This window comes from Ixodes scapularis, unplaced genomic scaffold (assembly GCF_016920785.2).
Source record: "Ixodes scapularis isolate PalLabHiFi unplaced genomic scaffold, ASM1692078v2 PGA_scaffold4__175_contigs__length_147842914, whole genome shotgun sequence".
Lineage (NCBI taxonomy): Eukaryota > Metazoa > Arthropoda > Arachnida > Ixodida > Ixodidae > Ixodes > Ixodes scapularis.
The window spans coordinates 41,427,567-41,449,438 of NW_024609879.1; the positions used below are offsets into that span (position 1 = coordinate 41,427,567).

A 21,872-nucleotide genomic window follows, 5' to 3' on the forward strand; every position below is an offset into this window, starting at 1 on the left:
TGAAGGCAATTTAATTCTTTTCTAAAAAGAAGGTGTTTTCGGAAGCATTGGGGTCCTGGGATGCCACACAATTTTTTCTAGGACGTTGTGACTCTTATTTCTGTACCTGCAAATAAATTTGCGAAACCGAAACAAACATTCCGATTTCTTCCCTTTTTCGCCTCTGGAAAGAGAAGTGACGTCAGGGAGCACTGTCGGCATCGGTAGGATTTAGTGCACACTCAGTGTGGTTCCCGTGGTTCGCTTTAGTGCACGGCGGTCTGTGAAGGAAACCTGGAAGAAATGGACGACAACGCCGCGCTCGCAAACGAGTTTGAGCTCCCGTTCAGCGACCTCACGCCGACTGAATGGGAGATGCTGCTAAGGACGCAGAACTCTGGATTGGCGCTTTACAAGGGCGCCCTAGACCTAACACCAACTCCGCGGTCGCCGCCTCCAGAGCGACTCCCCTCCCCACTTTTACCCAGACTCCGGCTGACGTGAAGGTGCTGCTCAAAGTCTTCTGGTCGGAAATGCAACAAACAAATCCTGACACCGCTGACCACAACTCTACGCAAGACGACGGCGCGCAACCAAATGCTGCGCATTGCTGCATCGGTCGGCAGTTTATGCAAACTAACGTCGCCCGATCGACCACACGTTTTTAGCCGACCTTTAGCGCAACCTACTACTGCACATAAACGCGGCATGATTGGTGAGACACCAGTTCGCAAAGCGAACACGAGACGACGCACGAAACCAAAACCAAAAGTCCGCCGCCCCCGGCGCTCGTACCTTTTTCTTTTTTTGTCCATGGTTTCTCGATGCTTTTTACGCGCCCGAGGTAGCAGTGCGGGAGGCGTTCCACCAGTGACAAACGGAGGGATCGCTTCAGATTATGCTTTTATACACGGTATGAAACCTATGAATTCCCAACTACAACTTCAAAAGATTATCCAACGTTGAAATAAAAATTTTTCATCACATCTCACCACCGAATTCGAAACCAAGAGCGCGTCTATCGTTTGAACCAATCGCCAGACGAGGTGCCCGTTGTCGTCACGCTTCGGCGCACTTTAGTTCACTTTTCTGCCGCCGCCTCGGTGGGGTCTCAGACATCGTTCCCGGCGCTATTATTACCGCGCCTGTTTGCTCGATTGGTGCGGCACCCAAACTTCTGTTCGGGCTAGAACTTGGTCAACAGTATCTGAGACGTGCCTGCCATCCATTTCAATCATCGAATAAAACTTCGAAACTGCCTTCATGGTCCCTTTAAGCTTGAGGTGAACGCTGGAACATATTTTCTCATTACTTCTAGTTTTATATTCACATTCTTAATTGTTAATGCAACTCACAGTACATAGCGGCACCATGGTCTATGAAACAATCTTCAGAGAGTTTTTTTATTCGCCTCACGATCCAGGTGATTGTCGGGGAAGACGGAGGGTCTGCACTTCTCTACGATCACACAGCCTTCGACGGCTCTGCGATGGCTGGAGTCACGAATCACTGCTATCATTACGCGTGAGTTTGAATTCAGCTGAGAGCGAATGCTTCTTTCAAGATTCCTAAGGAGAGTGCAAGTGCCGTATGTTTCTTACTCATGGGTTTCAATGATGTCAGAACGCCGAGCTCTTATTGGTTGAATGAAAAAAAAATAGTGGGTAGACCTGAAGGCATCTAGCGCCGAGGGCTACCCACTATATTCTAATTCTAAGCCAACCAGCTATTGGCGTCGTTGTGACGTCACCGCTACCTCTGCACAAGAAGCGGACGACTTGCTCTCCGCATTCAATTCTTTGCCGTTATGATTACGCCTATTCGTAAATTATTGTTCCAGAAAGAAACTATTTAATAATTAGTTTGAGCATCCAGCCCACGGAATAACTACGCATATTCACCGAGAGTATCGGAATATTTGGAAACGGATGTTTCTAGGTACATACTCCTTTTCGCGCAAGTCCGACCTCAATCACCTCTCCGATTCGATGGAGTCAATCAATCAATGAGAGGCAAAAGTGCATCATCACGACGCTCGTCGTATTTCGACATGCATGCTGTCACCGGCTGAGCCAACCAAGCACATGGGAGGCGCCGTGACCCTGCATTTTTGGTTAGGAGGTTTGTACTTGCGTTTGTGTCTTCTCACTTTCCACTGCACTTGAATTTCAGATGAAAGGAAATATATGATTGTAAAAGTATATATTGGGTTCAACTATTGAATCTCGAAACTGATACGAAAACCGCCAAAAAGATTAAACCAATGACACTGCTGAAATATAGTCGTTTGACGTCAAATTCGGATGGCAAACCGTCGGCAAATTACTTTTGCCGAAAAAAGGGCAGTAGTGTTTGCCTGGTAAGCTTTCGGCAGGCGCACACCTTGCCGGTGGAAGTTGTCTGGCAAGCACCTGCAGCCTTCCGGAGGTTTTCACGCCCGAGCTCCAAACGGCCGGGCGAGCGGGCGCCAAACTGTGTTGCTACCCTTTAAATGGAAGTTGAGGTCAGTGAGAAAAGATGAGCGACAGAACTACATTGATCTGAGGTCACTTAAGCAGCCAATACTCGAGTCGATCCAAGCGGTTGGGAAAATACCACGGGGAAAATGGAGGATCCGAAAACGTGGGTGACGGGACGCCGGCGAATGATTCTGCGGTGTCTTGCGGGAAGGCGTCAAAGTAAACTGCCAACGTCCGGCGTTTCATGTTTGGGTACCAAAGGTCACGTGGTGTGCCGCCGGCGAGTTTCTGGCTGCCGGTGCCGCCGGCTCTGTCTCGCCGGTGTTCCCCGTTATAATTCTTCTTCTGAGGCTGTAGCCTCCGCTTAATAATGTAATCGCATTGCCAAATACCTTTTTTTGCCAATACGAGCTGAATGAACCAGTCAGACAACTTCCAAAGCGCACCATCCTGGTGTTCGCTTTTTATATGTGCGTGTTCTAACATCGCTAACACCAATCAGAAACAAAGAAGACGCACTGACGTGTGCTTTCCATACTGCTTGATTGGTCCAATTCGCTCGTAGCCTAGGCTGCGTCTATACTTAATCTGAAACGCTTTATAAGCGAGACATTTAACTGCACAAAAATTCAATTGCTTTGGCCCTGATAGCTTTATGTAGTTGGAACGGCTGAACGCGCACGCCATCGGTGTTTTTCTTTTTAAATCGCAAGATGAAGATGCCGCCATCTACTGTAGTGAAAACCCCTCAAGACAGCAGAGGCATCTGTTTCTGATGTCTAGGCCGATTCGGTGTAGCGGTGCGTCGGCGGCAGGCGTCCCATACGGCGCAACGCGACAGTATGACCAACTTGATGCTTGGGCGTTTCCTCGACACCGGCTCTCCCCGCCGCTTGGGAAAGAGTTTGCGCTGTAGGCGCGCTGTTTAATGTGAATGAGCAGATTAGATTGTATTAAGCTATTTGGTTGAACTTGATGGTCTCCTACTTTTCTCCACCTGTTGAGGTAAAGAGAAAAATAAAACTCTTTCTTTAGACAAACTGCGAGCCAATGTGGATATTACAAATTTCAAGAACAAAAAAAAAACGACCTTGGTAAATAACTAGCTAATATTTACTAGTCAACGTTTTAAATATAAAGATAAGCATACTATATCAATTAGAAACTTGCTAATCATCATCGAAAACCTTAAAATCGAATCATTAGGATATTAAAAAAAAAAAAAAAACTTTCGGTGTTAAAAAAAAATACACAAAAACGTCAACATTTGACTTGCTGAAATGTATGTTAGGGCTAGTTGATTGTTGATCATCTTAGTTTAAAACAGCGCGACAAGGACAAAGGAAAGGCAGACGACATCGCTGACAATTTTGAGGCGCGTTTTGTTTCCTTTTCTCTGTCCGCTGGCCGAGACTCTGAACACCTTTTCCTTATACTTCCCTCCATTCTACGGGGAGGCGAGGCGGTGGCTTCGCGACTCCGCCACCCCGGCCGAAGGACTGCAGGCACTACAATGCACGGCGATAATGAAACGAAATATAGAAACATTTCCATATTGAGTTTTTTTTTTGGAACGCTGTACAATGCTGCCCTTGTCTTTTATTTTTCTAAAATTAGTTGATTTTGTGTTATTTGATGATGTTCCTCATTGAAACCATTAGTTTGTGATCGCAAATTGAAACTTTGATTAGGAAATTTTAGTGAAATATTAAGCTACTTGGTATTTTTTCGATATATCTTTAAGTTGGCTTAAAATATTTTCCGGAAAACAATACTTTTTCTTTTGTGGGCTGTTGTGTCCAGAAGTAGACACACGGAACGACGAGGAAGAAGCGAGCTCGAGCGACCGACGTGAGCCAGCGAGCCAGCCGAACGCTGCCGTCTGCCGATACCGGAATCACCCTGATTGTAAATAGTTGTTCTATATGTACTAAAGGTTTATTCGTAACGGCTGCGAGTACTCCATGGTCTTAGAAACACAACAAAGTGGCGACGAGGAATCAACCTAGACCTGATCTACCAGGGCAAGAATCGACCGAACCAGGTACTGTGCATCATGGACGACCTATCGCGTTCGATTGGACCTTATGAGGAAGGAACAAGCTGGGACGAGTACGAGGAACGCCTTCAAGAGTATTTCGAGTTGCAAAAAGAAAACATCAAGACCAATCGGATGAAAGTTTCTGTTTTGATCACTGCCATCGGACAGAAAACTTACTCCAGACTTCGGGATCTTTCGTCTCCTGAGCAACCGAGCAAGAGGACTTATGAAGAGCTCGTACAACTCCTAAGTCGATTCTACTCGCCTAAGCGGTTAGTGATAGCCGAGCGCTTCAAATTTGGAAAGCGGGATCAAAGATCAGGTGAACCTTCAACCACGTATTTGGCAGAACTAAGACGGCTGGCGGAGACCTGTCAATTTGGAGACAAACTCGAGGAGCAACTGCGCGACCGATTTGTTTGTGGTCTCAATCACACGATGGCCCAGAAGCAGTGCCTGACAATTGAAAATCTGACTCTGACACGAGCTGTGGAATTAGTAGCGGGATTGGAAGCGGCTGAGGATCAAATGAAAATTCTCAAGGATGCGCGCGCCACCGCTGAAGACGAGGTGAAACAACTAGCAAGTACAAGCGCTGCCTGCTGGCGTTGTCTCAAAACCAACCACACTCCTCAAGATTGCCGCTACAAGGGCTACGACTGTGACGCATGTGGACAAAAGGGTCACCTGCGGAAAGCCTGCAAAAACAGCAGCGTGCAACAAAGAGGGAAAACGCCAAATCAGCGTGAAAAAGGCAAACGCAAGGGACCAGCCAAGAAAGGAAAAGGAGCGGTGCAACAGTTGAAAAAGGAAGAGAGAGCGGACGAATATTTAGTCCTGCGAACAAACGCGGAAATACTGACTGTACCACCCCTCAAGAAAAGCGTCTTTATTAATGAAGTGACTCTGGAGATGGAGGTGGACACCGGAGCTACGGAGACAGTGATTCCAAAGCGGCTGCAAGGAAAACTGAAGATTCGCACGCTGGAGCCTTTCAGGACCAAGCTTCGCACTTGCTCAGGACAAAGCTTGAACGTCTGTGGTACTGCGGATGTCCAGGTCACAAGCAATCAGAAGACCTGGACGCTGCCACTAGTCGTGATTAATGCAGAGGTGCCACCACTGTTGGGAAGAAATTGGATACAAGTCCTGGACGAGACATGGATGCCAGCACTCCAGGTGAATACTGTGAAAGATGCGCATTGCTTAGAAGGCATCCTGGCCGAGTGTCAAGAACTTTTCAAAGAGGAACTAGGGTGCTTCAAAGGAGTTGAAGTCAATCTGCAGCTGAAGCCAGACGCCCAACCAAAGTTCATGAAAAGCCGGAAAGTTCCCTATGCACTCCAGCATCTGATCGAAACACAGTTAGATGACATGGTAAAAAGAGACGTCATCGAGCCAATAAACTACAGTGAATGGGCAACGCCTACAGTCAACATTCCAAAAGGAGAAAAAGAGGTCCGGATCAGTGGCGACTACAAGCTCACGGTAAATCCACAACTTGAAGTGGACCAGTACACTCTGCCAACAGCCAGTGACTTGTTCACGACTTTGAACGGTGGGCAGTTCACTAAGTTGGATTTAAGACACGCCTACGAGCAACTGGTGTTGAATGAGAAGTCTCGCCAGTACGTCACCATACACACGCATAAGGGACTCTACAGATACAAGCGTCTACCTTATGGGATCGCCTCCGCCCCTGCTATCTTCCAGAAACAAATGGAGATACTATTGGGAGGGATTCCAGGTGTCTGCGTGTTCCTGGACGACGTTTTGGTAACCGCAGAGGACGATACAACGCACTTAGAGAGACTGCACGAAGTACTAACGCGCATGAAGGATCGAGGACTTCGGCTAGCGAAAAAGAAGTGCCTGTTCATGAAAGACAAGGTGGACTACCTGGGACATACAGTTAGCGGTTCTGGAATAAGCACAATGAGGAAAAAGGTCCAGGCTGTACAGGAAGCACCGGTTCCCAAGAATGTGAGCGAGCTACGATCGTTCTTGGGACTTGTAAACTACTACGGACGTTTCGTGCCCAAGTTGTCTACGATTCTAAAGCCGCTCACGCTTCTGCTGCATGAAGACATGCCGTGGAACTGGTCACCAGAGTGCGACAGGAGATTTCAGGAACTCAAGGGAATCTTGAGCAGAGCCCCAGTGTTGGCTCACTGTGATCCAGAGCTACCACTGATTTTGTCTTGCGACGCTTCCCCAGTAGGAGTTGGAGCCGTGTTAGCGCACGTGTATCCGGACAAGACAGAGCGTCCTATTGCTTATGCATCCAGGACACTTGCTCGAGCAGAGGAAAATTATGCTCAACTGGAGAAGGAAGCTCTAGCGATCGTCTTTGGAGTGAAGAGATTCCATGACTACATATATGGACGTAACTTCATCTTGGTAACCGACAACAAGCCGTTGGCAACCATCCTTGGACCCAAGAAAGGCATTCCAACAATAGCAGCTGCAAGATTGCAACGTTGGGCAATGCTTTTGTCAGCATACCAATATACAATGGTCTGCAAGAAATCAGAAGACAATCTCAACGCCGATGCCCTATCTCGCCTGCCAATTGATGGACAAGAAGAAAAGGTGAACGACTATGCCACAAGTTTTTACATGGGACAGCTAGACCTGTGTCCAGTAGACACGAAGACCCTGCAGGAGGCAGGAGAGAAAGACCAACTGTACACCAAGGCACTGAAATTCACTCAAACCGGATGGCCTGAGAACGTAAGTCCAGATATGGAAGTATACTTCAAGAGGAAGTTGGAACTTACGGTGGAGGAAGAATGCTTATTGTGGGGCCGAAGAGTTGTTATTCCAGAGGCATGCCGAGAAAGAGTACTGCACGAGCTTCATGCGGTACATGACGGCATTGTGCGCATGAAGAGTCTGGCAAGACTGCATGCTTGGTGGCCCAACATAGACAATGACATTGTCAGAACAGTCGAAGAGTGTTCTCTGTGTCAGAAGTTTCGGAACCAACCAGTTCAAGAGTATTTCCACTGGCCGACACCCGAACAACCCTGGGAAAGACTGCATATTGATTTTGCTGGCCCGTTCCTAGGGGAAAGGTTTCTAGTTGTCACCGACGCCTTTTCTAAGTGGCTAGAAGTGGAAATAATGTCGAGCACGATTGCGGAGAAAGTCGTGGAAGCTTTGCGGAAGTTGTTCGCACTGCATGGACTACCGCGAACTATTGTCTCGGACAATGGACCACCCTTTCATTCTGAGGTTTTCGAAGAATTTTTGAGGGGAAATGGAATCCAACACAAGTTTTGTGCTCCGTTTCATCCCGCAACGAATGGTGCAGCCGAACGAGCAGTACAAGTGCTCAAGCAAGGACTGCGGAAACAGACCGAAGGGTCATTACAAACGAAGCTTTCCCGAGTTCTGATGGCTTATCGTTGCACACCACACACATCCACTGGTTTCGCACCATCAGAACTGTTGTTCAAGCGGAGATTTAGAACGAGATTGGATCTACTTCACCCAGAGAAGTTATCGGAGTTTCAAGCTCGGAAAGAACCGAAAAGGAAGTTTGAAGAGGGAGACGGGGTTTTGGTGCGAGACTACCGAAAGGCAAAGAGAAGTTGGATTCCAGGCACGATTCTGAAGTGTCTTGGGAGAGCGCACTACAAGGTCAAGGTGCCCAACGGAGTTTGGAAACGACACGTCAACCAACTTCTTCGCCGACCAAGCCAAGTTGCAGGCACCGGGGAATCCGAGTCAGATACTCTGTTCAATCCCGAACCGGAGGAAAGTACATCAGCGGAACGTGGGAAACCAGATTTAAAAGCAACTGTCCCTTCTCCGGGTGCCCGAACAACGTCTGAAAGTGCGGAACGCCGATACCCCTCGAGAGCACGCAAGCCGGTGTCTCGGTACGGACTGTGATTAGTCTGAGGGAGTGTTGTGTCCAGAAGTAGACACACGGAACGACGAGGAAGAAGCGAGCTCGAGCGACCGACGTGAGCCAGCGAGCCAGCCGAACGCTGCCGTCTGCCGATACCGGAATCACCCTGATTGTAAATAGTTGTTCTATATGTACTAAAGGTTTATTCGTAACGGCTGCGAGTACTCCATGGTCTTAGAAACACAACATGGGCCATGCAATTTTTAAGCATTTATACAACCTTTCGTTAAAACACCTTGTATTTAGGTGAGGACCAGTGTTGTACCGAACGGATATTCCAGTGAAGCGTTTTTTTTAGGAAGAACGAAGGAACGCCACCGTTTCTTTTTGCAACGGTGGAACTGGAACAGAAACTCCTGACATATTTACTGGAACGGAAAAAGGAACGCAGTTCGCTTTTTCCGTCCAGTGGGATAATTTTTATTTTATTTCCGAGGAAAATTCTAAAAGTATAAAACCATCATCTTTCAGGTAGCGCAGGATCTTATTAACGTTTTGGTTAGTTATCTCGGGGCTTATTTTGTGTGGTCCTCGCTTTGTAACAGTAAAGTCCAGGAGAACAAGTGGACATCGATTTTTTTCTCAGTGTCCGAGACTGCAATACAAAAAGCAAAACTCAGATAGTTTCTTTGCTTCCACGAATCCCCTTCCACTCGGTAATCTAAGGCCGACTACAACCATCACTGAACTTCTACAAAGAGACCCACAATTACAACAAAAGAAAAGCTTACCACATATGGAACATACCCGTGTATCCCGAATGTTGTTCAATTAAGAAATGCACAAAAAGTAACCTTTCTTCCTTCTCCCCTTGTCCGCCACCTTGAAACTGAACAAGAAATCCAAACTTCAGGAAGAACTAAGATTGTTTAAAACTACCTTCCCAAAATCCCCACTACTTCTTCACTCTCGTTTGCGGACGACAACAATGAGAAGCAACTGTTGTTAAGTTCAGCAAGGGACTTCGATCGATTGAAACGTGTGAGCTTGATGCAAAACGCCCGTGCAATGTGTCGTAACATAACAAATGGCTCGTCTCAATCGCCTACCACAAACATGAATAGGGTTAACGATGAGGTAGATAAAAAAGACAACTTTCGTGGATCCAGCGAAATGTGGTAATCAACAAAATGCAAATGTGACGTATATGCAACGATACGTTCCATTTTTGTAACTGTAACAGGAAGAAGTTCCTTTTTCACATATGAAACTTATAACGGGAACACGTTTAAAAAATCAGAAGGAACGAGGAAAAATCTTTCGTTTCTTTTTTGGATTAACGTGTACAGCACTGGAGGACACCCAGCACACCGAACGCTGCAACGGGACCGACCAGATGTAGCCTTATCGGCGCGCGAGCTTATTTCAGCTTATTCCAACCGCGTCGCGACCGGCCAGATTGAGGAAGCACACATGTGTCTCGCTGCAATGACAGCTCTCCATATCCGCTTTTCGCTGGGCGCGCATGCTTTGACCTCGACGCAAGCTGGCATAAACACCGCGTTAGAGATATTGTCACGGTTGGTGACCAATAAACAAGAAATGAACAGGAAGAAATAAACGTTTAATGTGGCGAACTTGTGCCAAAATAAAAAGGTACAAATGATAATAACAGAGCGTCGCAGGCATCGAGGTCGGCGAAGCAGCAGAGGCGAACGCTGGGGCGAAAACTGACTCCGGCTTGCCACGCGGAGCCGCTTTTGTACACGCGTTGGATTCTGGAGCATTCGACGTAGAAGGTTCGACGCGTAGAACATTCTAAACTCGAATCAGCTAGGCGGTTCTCTAATTCACCAGAACATCCCATTACAGTGTCAACAAAATGCGTAGCCGCGGCCAGGAATCGAACCCTGGCCCTTCGCGTGGGAGGCAAAGGCGATAACCGTTAGGCTACGGCCGCGCTGCCTACTTGGCGCGCGGCAATATACCCGCTTCAAAGCGTTAATAAAGCTGCTTTTGCCGCTACTGAGGCACTCAAATAATGTCATTGATTAAGCTGCATATAAGCAACACGTATTGCACAAGTACCATGTTTTACATGGCGTGGAGCACTGAGAAAACATTGAAAAAGAGAACTTTATCTGGTGCTACGCCGCGGGCAGTGACGACATTTGTATATACGAGTATCCTACACTGTTCGGGGGCGGGACCAACAAGATGGCTAGGTTTCTGTGTTGTTGTTGGCCCCGCCGAACAGTGTAGGATACTGGTATATAGACGATTGCAAGCTGGGCGACTGGCCGCCGCCATGTCTCTGCTCGAGCAGGCACGCCCGTGCGATTACGAGCTTGCCAAAGCTACGTTCACCCGCGCGTTGCACGCGCTTGCACGCATGGGGCACCACTTGTGGCGCCATGCTTGCAATTGTCTATACAAATGTCGTCACTGCCCGCGGCGTAGCACCACATAAAGTTCTTTCCGTGCCTTGGTGGAAATTGACGCCCCAAGACGTCTCCTCCATATGAGGCTAATGGCAACCTGTCGTGGGTCCGGTTTCCCATGCTTCTCCGTGGGTGTAACGAATCTTTTTCAATGTTTTCTCAGTGCGCCACGCCATGTAAAACATGGTACTTGTGCAATAAGTGACGCCTATATGCAGCTCCCTCATTGACATTATTTGAGTGCCTCAACAGCGGCAAAAGCAGCTTTATTAACGTTTTGAAGCGGGTATATCTCTAACACGGTGTTTACGCTAGCTTGCGTCGAGGTCAAAGCATACGCGCCCAGCGAAAAGCGGATGTGCAGAGCTGTCATTGCAGCGAGACACATGTTTGCTTCCTCAATCTGGCCGGTGTGGGAATATACGATTGAATCGAATAGCACGCTTTGTTTTTAGCTTTGAAACTGGTAATGCGACGTACCCCCATTCAATGAAATGCTGGCCAAAGCGCTAATTGTTAGGGGGTTTTAAAACAAGGTACGCAATTATGACGGACGCTGGTGCTTAAGTTAGCACTTACTTTAACGTATGCTACGAAAGAAGGGTTTAGATTAGCGTTCTTCCACTGCGACGTGAAATCCCGAGCATCTCGCGCTTGTAACGCCACCAGGTTACGCTAACAATTTTTATTTCACGCACGAAGCGTCTCAATTTAAAACAAGTAAATGTTTTGTCTCAGAGTAACTTTTTAGGATAGTTTAACGATGAGAATGCGACGAGAATGGCCGACTGGTCGTGTCCGCTTGCGTCGCCTAGGCATGACAGGTATCGAGGTATCGTGTACTGACCTTCGTACATATACCCGACGCACGTTCCCCGAGAATTGTTCGCGGGTCGTGAGGAGCAAGTGGCCGGCGATCGCTGCCATTCTTGCTGGGTCCTCCGAGTCGGTCATGACGTGCACCTCCCGTAGAAATTCAATGTCGGCGTGTCTTAAAATCTGCAGTAGCGAGAATGCCGCCGACGCCGCGCTCACGACGGCTGCCAAAGGGGCCGAGGCCCTGGGAGCCGCCTTTTTCTGTCTGTGCGGGTCATGGCATTAGCAAATTTGGCGTGCATCACGAATGGCACTCGAAAGAGCGCAAAGACTCATTGAGTACGCACTCAATTTCCGAAAAAATAGCATACGCTAAAATAGCGCACGCAGAGCGCGAAACGCGGCTAGCGTTCGGCGCATGCGCAGTGGCGTAGACGGTATCGTTCGTCTACTCAAAGCTTTATAATAATATTATTAGTTTATTTCCATTACACCTGATGATGGAGCCAAGAAAAAAAGTCGTGCTACGGGACTTGACGGGTTCTCGGGCTCAGTACATTCTGCAGAAGCTTCGGAAATATCAATATCCAAACAAGATCGTCCATGTTCTCGATGATTACGAAAAAAAAAGAAACTAAAAAACATCACTGAGCACCGTATTAGTCGACACGCAAAAATCATCAGAAAACGTCATTTTAAACTGAGAAAAAAATAAAAGTGAAACCCTATTCCCCTATTGCCCTGTTCTAAAATATTCTATAATATAGGCTCTCAGAAAAACAAATCAAAAGAGTAGTGGCGATGTAGTGAATCTCCGTTCGTAACGCATCGCACGTACGAGTTTCATGATAAAATACACGTACGTCACTATATTCCTTGTCACATCAGGACGCTTATGTAGACCGCGTTTCCCCCTCCGCTAAGCCTTCCGGAACGAAGAAGCCGCTCCTGCGCCTGGGCTACAATGGCCTTGACTAAAGTACTCCACGTCACATTGTCTCCCACTGGAGGCACCGTCGGATGCAGGCATTCAAAGAGCGCCGAATGTATATCGTCAAGGTGCCTTCGTCTGGTTCGTATCACCGGCTAATCGAAACACGAAAAGTTAATGCGACGTGAATCGTTGCGGGTGCTGCGTTATGTATAGTGCGTGATTGTTTTAGTGCGTGAGAGAAAGAAGATCCACGAACAGGACGATCGCCCTGTCAATACATGTTTAGTATTGTTTAATTAGCTGCAGAGATTTCTTGCGCTGCCTAATCATATATACGCTAAATATTTTAACACCATCAATAATATTTTGGGCTTGTCCCGTAGCTAACACCCCTTATCCGTGTGGCAAAATACCGTAAGATGGTGGTGTAATTTTGAGCACATTTCGAAAAAGGTGGAGTGATCACACAGCCCAAGAACAAGGTGTTATAATGAAGCACCCGAACTATGAGGCATGCTTCTCTAACACTTTAAAGGGTGCGGCGTAATCAACTTATCACACACTCGAAAATTAAAACAAATTTTAAGGGTTTTAACGTGCCAAACCAAACGACCGTCACGCCCCGGCGGGGGACTGAAGAATAATTTCGTCCACCCGAGAACCTTTCGACGTACGAACGATAACTCAGTTGCGCCGCACCTTCTGTGCAATAAGGGTCCGTCAGATTGCGGGCATCTCGGCTATTCGAAACCGACACTTCGGGGTACGTAGGCCAGCGCTTTGCCTCTGAACCACCAAGGCGGCAAACTTGAAAATACTGTGCTAGTCTTTAGGCCACAAGTAGGGAACCGTGCAATAAAAAAAGGGAAAGGCATTTGGGCTACTTCAATTGAATAGGGTGTGATTGTTCTATGTACTACTTCTAAGGACCTATGGAAAACGACTAAAAATGAGCACAATCGAATCTGAACCACTACGATATTTTATTCCAGGAGTGCCGTTCATTACTCGGTTTTACAGCGAAGCTGTTTATGGTTAGGGTTCCGTGGAAGTTTCGTGTGCGTCAACAAAAACTCCTTTTTGACCGCTAAATTTATCAGGAAAAATTTTCTAGCTGAAATAAAAAATGTCCCAAGCAAATTTAGCGGGAAACTTTTTCAGCTATATTTGAGGAGGAATATTTTGAGCTAAATTTAGCGGGTAAAATTGACGTCACGTTACCTCAACACCATATCAATTTCCCGCCAAATTTAGAGTTGAAAATGACGTCACCATTTCATATGACGTCACCCAAATTTCCCCGCCGAGTTCAGCGGAAACATTTCCCCTCATAAATTAGCAGGAAAATTTAGCGGCACAGGAGAGGATGAGGGAACGGGTAGAGGTAGGAAGCTGACCGCCCTCTCTTTGTCGTCATTCCCAGCGCTTACGTACCTAGTTTACTTTACTTCCTCCAGGTGGCGGTCCTGCCGCACGTGTCTCGTTTCCTCCTGATCTTGGGAGCGGCGATTGGCCGCGACATGTGTATGCGTATCTTTCGTCACGGTGACCACCGATCAAGACAATAAATCTGTTCGTACATTTGCTGGAAATTCTGTGTCACGTCTTTGTCGTGTGCTAAACAGATTCGCTGGTCGTCCACCTTCACAGAGTGGAATATCGTTGTTTCCCAAATTGGTAACGCAGCGCTTCGCTCTTTTGACTAAGTTTGAGCAAAAAGACGAAAGCAATCGCTATAGAGAGAGTAGTTCATTATTATCGCGTACAAAATATCTTGTTCAACCTATAGATGTTCAAAAACTAGCCCGACTACAAGTTCTTCCCAAGATTTCCTCATGCGCGTTGTCTTCAAAAGAAAATACACGGGGACATGCACACAGACTGCAGTATGTCAGGCATTTTTTGCAATTCTTCCGCTGCAGCGGTTCCTTCTGCCACATCAAGTGACCTCGTTCAAGACTCTACACAAGTTCACCCGCTTCTGTTGCATCGCGATAATCTAACGTTCTTTTCTCACAATTAAATAGAAGTTTCCTCTAAGCTTCAGCAGAGTCCCCGAGAAGTCAAAAATGACTTACTGCATTGTTTTCTTTTTTTTGTGTTTTGTTTCCTCTGAACCTTGTGACTGCATTTATAACGCGCATACAAATGAACCAACGCGATCAAGCCACAAAAGGCAGGATTGGCTTACTTATCGAGCGGAAGCACATCTACGTCATTCCCTCCTCTAGTGGCAGATTGACACGGTGAAACCAAATCGCGATAGACGTCCGAGGAATGTGTACCACCTGACCAGCACGTCACCAATTTCTACTTCCTCATCCACGAACACGCCTACTGAAACAACCAAGCGCCTTTTCACTCGCAGAATTTTGACGGAAGATTGACTAAAAAAGCGTTTCGCCTGGCAACCCCTCAACGTTTTTCTTTTTTCTTTTTACAAGGGAAGCAAACATTTTGGGTCATGTTGATCTTCGCGAGTTTACTGGTGCGTTTTTACAAGTGAATCTTGGTTTAACGCGTGAAAGAAGCTGCAGGAACTTTGCTTGGCTCACGCGTCTCGTGTTCCTGTTTGATTTTACGACTCTCGAGCATTCGGCCAGATAAATAAATAAGAAATACATTTAACCAACTCAGTATGTACGATTAGAAAGCTGAGTAAGCTGAGATTTCAAAAACTTCTTCATATATATTTTAATGAATATTCATATATACATATATAGACATGTCGGTTGCCACTGTAGGTGAAGCACTCGCTATTTGATTGTCTATATCTGCACATATACTAAAAGTATGTAATTAACATAAATGCCGAATATTGCAGCCAGAAGGCAGGGAGCTTCGAAGCATCTAAGGACGGCGAGGAAGGTGCTCCTCAGAAGCTGGAATTCGTTCTTGGGCCTGATACCTTACACGACATAGAAAAAGCAAAATCGTCCCATGCAAGGTCAGTATACAAGCTGCAAGACCAATCGAATATCACAATGCGGAAAGCAATGTATATATAGACGGTCTAACTGTCGACGTGCCATAAATACTGCAGGAACACTTACTAAAATGTGACGAATAAAACGAAAACTATTTTAAATATACATTTGCTTTTTGAGCATTGTAACTTCATTTTCGCAACAACACAATAGGGGCATTAATACGGATTTTTTATATCTCAAACATCCTGAAGATCCCACAATTAATGCATACGGTGGCGACAATGTTCGTTACGCTGTAAAACAAAATTTAAACATCGGCTTCAGCGCACAGAAAGCTCTAACCTTCACCAAATGTGCAGCTGGATTTTGATTTTTTTTTACAATTTGAACTTCTTCATCTAGTGGTTCTCGGTTTCTAAAAAAAAATGAGACTAATCAACTTGACAGTCAAAGCAAGAAATTGTTGTTTGTTATTTCTCAATAACGGAAGCGAGCAGACGACGCCCTTTGTTGTCTGGTAGGTGCGGCTTTCAGGAGATGCCGCCGAAATTACATTGATAGTAAATTTGTGTCTGAGATCACGTCCGCCATTCACCGGGGAAGTGTTTTAGTGTCATTTCTAACAGAAAGAGAGTTACGGTCTTCGAACTTCTCAAGGTAAAATGCACTACCCAATTGCACATTTCCTGAAGTGATGACTTGTCTAAATACAGGCGCTAATTTTTTTCATCTGTCTTACAAGGCACGAAAAACTGGCCATCCTGTGGTATAGCTATATACGACTGGAGTACTACTTGTCGTAATTTATTGCATGCACACAGGAGTCTGCAAGTAGGTCGTAGATATACATGACGTTCACTGACATTACTTGTCGAGATACTAGGAAGGAAGGGCGCGAGCTTCCGCTGCATTAACGATGCACTTCTGGTCACCAGAAAAAAGGGTGTACTGATGTCACGTGCACGCCATGTATATGGCGAGGTCCAGAAAAGACCTAGTCAGGTTTCTGTCATTACGGAGTGAAATTTGATTTTTATATTTCTTATGCTGCCTCGTCCTGATTTCACCTCTCTACATTTGTCAGAGACGGGAGCCATATTGTTCTTCAACAGCAGTTCGTGTAAAATGCTACTTTAAAAGAAAGAGAGCATGAAGGGTAACTAGCTGAGGATACTGATTTAGGATGCTGTAATTAATAATAATGACGGTTAACACCACAGATATACTGGCGGTACTGAAAGGCTCTTCTATCAATTTTCCAACTATGGAAAAAAGTTCATCCAGTCGTGCAACATCAGTCCGGACGGCTACACGCAGATGGCCGTTCAACTGGCGGCCTTCAGGTAAGAAGACAATGCCTTGCGCGCGTAATGCAAAAACAGTGAGTGCGCAGGCGAGCTGGCGGAAGTTTATTATGATGTAGAATACCCGAGACTATTTAAAAACTGAAAAACTTGGTCGAAGAAAAAGGACAGGGGAAAAGAACGTCTCAGTTAAGACATTCTTTTCCCCTGTCATGTTTCTTCGACCACGTTTCCCAGCTTTTACCACGGACTCGGGTATTGAACATCATGCGCGTAATGCGTTGTGCTCTGAAATTTTGGCTACACATTGACGGCGTTCATTTTTTTTCCCCCATTTGGGGTGTTTTTTTTTCAATTTAGCGTTTTTCAAATAAATTATTTCTTTTTTTGTGTCGAGGTAATGATGTGTGTTTATCGATAATTCCGTTGAAGAACGGGAGCATAAGATTCCCTAACTTCTAGAGAACGGGCTTGGTATCCGAATATATCCCGCTACCGATAACATAAGAGAACACGTTAAGGGCTACCGTTGCGAAAAATAGGAACAGCCTCAGTTTGGGCTGCGTTCCGCCTTAACATTGAATAAAACAGTAGGTAGTCATTTCTTCCTGCGAAGTTTGGGAATCTACGATTCGTGTGCTAGTCCTTAATGTTCGCGTGCCCTTAATTTATTCTAATTTCGCAAATTGAAAAACTTGCGGACTTTAGGAGCAAGCAAAAATTCCGGTCTTTAAGAGTTTCTTTGCAGGCATCTGGAAATGGCGAAACTTAATCGCTGGGAATATGTCCTCTGTGACTGATCCGCGAAAATAGTGGCCGCTGAAATAATGGGTTTTACAATGTCTGTTTTCGGAAACACATCAAGGATATGGTTGGTTTCTTCGGAATCACACCCTTTATCTTGTTTCCTTTTCGTACGGCTAGCGGGACGTGTTCGGATCACGGGCATGTTCCCAAGTGATTGGGAAATCTCATGCTCGAGTTCCGCTTTTTTCAACATAATCCTTGATAAGCACCGATCCTTTTTTCTACGCCGAAAAATGAAACTAACGAACAATAAATCGAAATAAAAATAAATAATAACAAAAAAGTGCTTCATAACTAGAATGAAGTTGTACCCCGAAAATACGGCACCTTACCTATAGGTGCTGGCTTTCAAACCTTCGTTTGAATACAACCGGGCGCACTAAATCTATTTTTATGTCGTTTGTGACTGTTTACAACAGGCTTCGCTGCATCAAAATCGGTTGTAGTGCTATCACTGCGATGCCGCAGCCTCTCATCAAGAGGTGGCAGTTTTATTTGCTTTGTCACAAAACCTTGGACCTCTCGACATTTTATATACATTATATATGATGTTTTTGAATGATGAAAAAGTTACAAATGGGTGAATATAAAGTGGTATTTTACTCATTGTTAAAACATTTTGCATACATCGCTACATCACCAACCATCGGAAAACCAGAAAAAATGTGAAGCCCAAAGAGATGTTCAACATTCAGAATTCTCTACTCGTTGTGACGTTGGTGATTTTACGCCTTGGAGAGTTCCGGCCTTGTCTACGTGTTTCTTTCAGGTTAAGGAATAGTCCGGTGATATAAGAAACTTTCTACAGTTTTGCGCTGATCACGTATAAAGCTTCTAAATAATGTTAGATATGAGATTTATTTGATTAAGAAACGCCCCAATATTCGTTCAATGAATTATGGACATCAATATCAAACGTGACGCCAAATGTCACAACAAATGCATGGCTGGTCTTGTCGTGACGCCACATGAGGCATGGTAACGCCAGAGCCGGAGGCGTTAAATTGTTTTCGGCTTTGATTAACATGGTCAATCTTGCGTACAAAGATCGTCGTCGACGAATTCAGCTTTCATCGACACAGTAAATCTTGTATTTGTAGGAACAAAGGTATTTTACCGAGACCGTAATCAAGAGCTGTCATGGCTCCCTTTGAATGACGTTACGTCAGAGCCTTCCGCTGTTACCAAAGCAAACGCTGTGTGTTTTCCGAGTGCCATCTCAGCAGTTGTGTTCTGTTTAAAATTAAATTACTTGCACGGCGAAGAATTAAAAACTTGGATAACATGCGAATAATATTACCAAAAAACACTTTAACTTAATTGTTTTCTGAAAGACATCTTAACGGACAGTGCCTTTAATTCCAACCTACAACCCGACGATGTGTTTGCGTTTGTCTTGCAAGTAGCTTCAAATGCGCCAGTGCAGGAGTTCTGTATTTCGAGAGGTCCTTGGAAGGAAATGGCGGTAGGGCTCCCGGTAGTGGCACGTGTCATGCGTGTTTCCTCAACAATAGTTGGCGGTATTCTTAACAAACGCCTTTGTGAAGGCGCTTTAGTCCAGTTGTAGCCGACGCTACGAGCTGATTGGTTCAATTAGGCAGCGTCAAAGGCGGACCATCTTTGCGTTCGTCATGTTTCTGTACGCGTTCTATCGTCGCTGAACCATTGGTAGACAAAAAGAACTCAATGATTTGCGCTTTTCACTTCGCTTGATCGGTTCAGTTAGCTTGTAGCATGAGCTACATCTGGAGTTACGCTGAGGCAAAGGATAACTGGTGTTTGGCTGCGGCGTCACAAAAGAGCCGACGCCGTCGAGCGCGGTTGTGACGCGCGTTCAATGGGCCAATCAAGGCACCACGAGCTTCCCTCTATGTTTCGCGCCGTCTTAATCTAAAACGTTAAACCGGCCGGGGTATACGTCCTACTACGAGAAAAGTCCGCGTCGTTATGCCCGAATGATAGTCACACCATTACCTGATCAAGCACTTGCCGCTAAAGTTCAAAGCGGGCGAGCCTCAGAAATAAAACACAACGAAAAGCACACCAGCGCAGAAGCTTCGTCATTGCAGCCGGAGTTGGTGCCGCGCCTGCGCAGTGGGGTTGCGTTATGTCATCGCCAGAGCGCCGGATGAAAAAAGAAGACGTGTCGCGCTGCTTGCAGTAATGCGGTGCGTGTAGGAATGCATACGCAAGCAGTTTTAAGGGTCGTTCTGTAATATTTTGGCTAGGAGTTGGTCATTTCCTGAACCCCAGATACAAGTGAAGCCCGGACAAAAGCGTGCCCGTGAAGCTCGAAACCTGGAATCACATAAAAACGCTTTGGAGCCAGGCGCGCATCTCACCCATACCTTTTGATTCATTACGAAAGCTTATTTCCAGCACGTGACGACACATCGCCTTGAGTTTAGGTGCTATAAACGTGAGATGTTCTTTGCCTGGGTGTTTGGCATTTTGTGAAGCCCAGATGAAACGTGGCCGGGAGGCTCCACACTGATTGGTTGGCTGGTGGGAGAGGAGGAGTGAAGTGCTCGACGCTGATTGGTTATCGGGGAGGTCATCTGACCAGAGGGGTAGCTGAGGAGGGGTGAGGTAGGATAGGAGTCATAGGAGTAGCTAGATCACCTCTGCGCACTCTCGGAGAAGAGCTCGCAAGTATGGAAGGCGTTGGAAGATCGCCAAGTTTATCAGTTCCGATTAATGGTAGTATCGCTTCGTTCTAGGAAGAACTATTAGCCGAGCACATAATACGCGTTGATGAGGGCTGCCGTGTAGGTAGGAGTCCGGCGATCTCTAAACATCTCTAAACATTAGTGTCTCTAAACATTAGTGACGCTAGAACGTCTCCTGTATTCTACACATTCGCCTGGTATGCATTTTTTGGTGGTGGGGGTAAGTCAGTATCACATAGAAGAAAAGACCTGCGCATAACTTCATCGTTATTGGAGCCAGGTCACAAGCGTCGATCAAGCCGAAGCTCGATTTCTGTACTCCGCAAAGTGGCAGACGATGGATGCTGCGTCATTGAGAACCGTTAAATAGGATGCTACTGCACTGAACACCACTTATATCTGGAGAGCGAAAATGGGGCGTGGAAGAGGCTGATGTCTGGAGAACACCCTTTTTGTAGGAAGTTTGCTTAACTGCACCGATTTAGCGATCATTTAAAGTAATTTACACTTCTACCAATGCTTTTTACTTGTAAACATAGTGCTAGAACTTAAATATAATATGCACTCCCTCTTGAATATTACACTCAGATGGCTCATTTTCTCTAGCGTCAATTATTTTGGCGAGCCTTGGACAGAAGTTATGTTTCTGGCTCGCAAATTAGAAGAAGTTTCTGGTACATCGACATGATGCAAAACTAACGATGTGCCAACGTTTATACCCAATCTCGTTGCACGGACTCTTTTAGCTGCAATGTGTCGCGCAGTCCATAGAAAGCGGATGATTCTGGCTACCTTAAATGCCTCCGGGAATAAAACTCTTCGTGCCACATGCTATATACTGCACCCCACTCATTAAACATAATCATCACAATTGAACCGATTTGAAAATTAGTCTGCCGGTCTCGACGCTCTCAACTGAAAAAAGTATCTTGGTGCTCATCAGTATCACAATGTTCAGTGCTCAACAAAACGAAGTGGACCAGCTGAGTGCGTGGCCTCGCTAAAGTGACTGCGTATGCTCAGCTCTAGGAGCATTTGCAGGTACTCTAACGTATAGGCTACTATAAATAGTTACTTTACTCTAAAGTTCTCATATGGCCCGCCTTCAAGATCCTCCAAGTATCTCTGGTGTAACTGTGTACTCACGAGTCCACACGCTCAGGCTCCACTGGTTCATTTTGTTTCATTGAGCACTGTACTTTTTTCTTCTTCTTGTGTACACTTTAATTTATTACATATTTCAAACCTGACGTCACTCCCCTCTTTATTGCTTTGGGTATTTGCTGGTTTTTTTAGAGCGCAGCTCTTAGAGGCCCGTTTCCGGCTTGAGCGGCGTCGCCGTCGGCGTAACCGCGAGGTCACGTGAACCCCCCCCCCCCGAGTTCAGGTAACCCTCTGATGTCACGTGACCCCCTGAGGTCACGTGATCCGCCTGAGGCCACGTGACTCCCAAAGGTCGCGTGACCCCCTGAGGTTACGTGACCCCCTGATGTCACGTGACCCCCTCCTGAGGTCGCATGACCCCCCTGTGGTCACGTGACGCCATAAGGTCACGTGACCCCTGAGGTCACGTGACCCCCAGAGGCCCCATGACCCCTCTGAGGTCATGCGACCCCCGTGAAGTCACGTGACC

General features: G+C 46.1%; 1 protein-coding gene across 1 annotated transcript in view; it reads left to right on the plus strand.

Annotated features, from left to right (window-relative positions):
• Positions 1-21,872, plus strand: part of LOC121047347 (carnitine O-acetyltransferase) — a gene marked incomplete at its 3' end in the record, with an annotated part of 39,752 nt that overhangs the window by 17,029 nt on the left and 851 nt on the right. Inside the window, exons 6-8 of the mRNA XM_042293553.1 lie at positions 1,403-1,503; positions 15,354-15,476; positions 16,680-16,802. Coding sequence (XP_042149487.1) covers positions 1,403-1,503; positions 15,354-15,476; positions 16,680-16,802 — 347 coding nt within the window. The remainder of the gene's footprint in view (positions 1-1,402; positions 1,504-15,353; positions 15,477-16,679; positions 16,803-21,872) is intronic.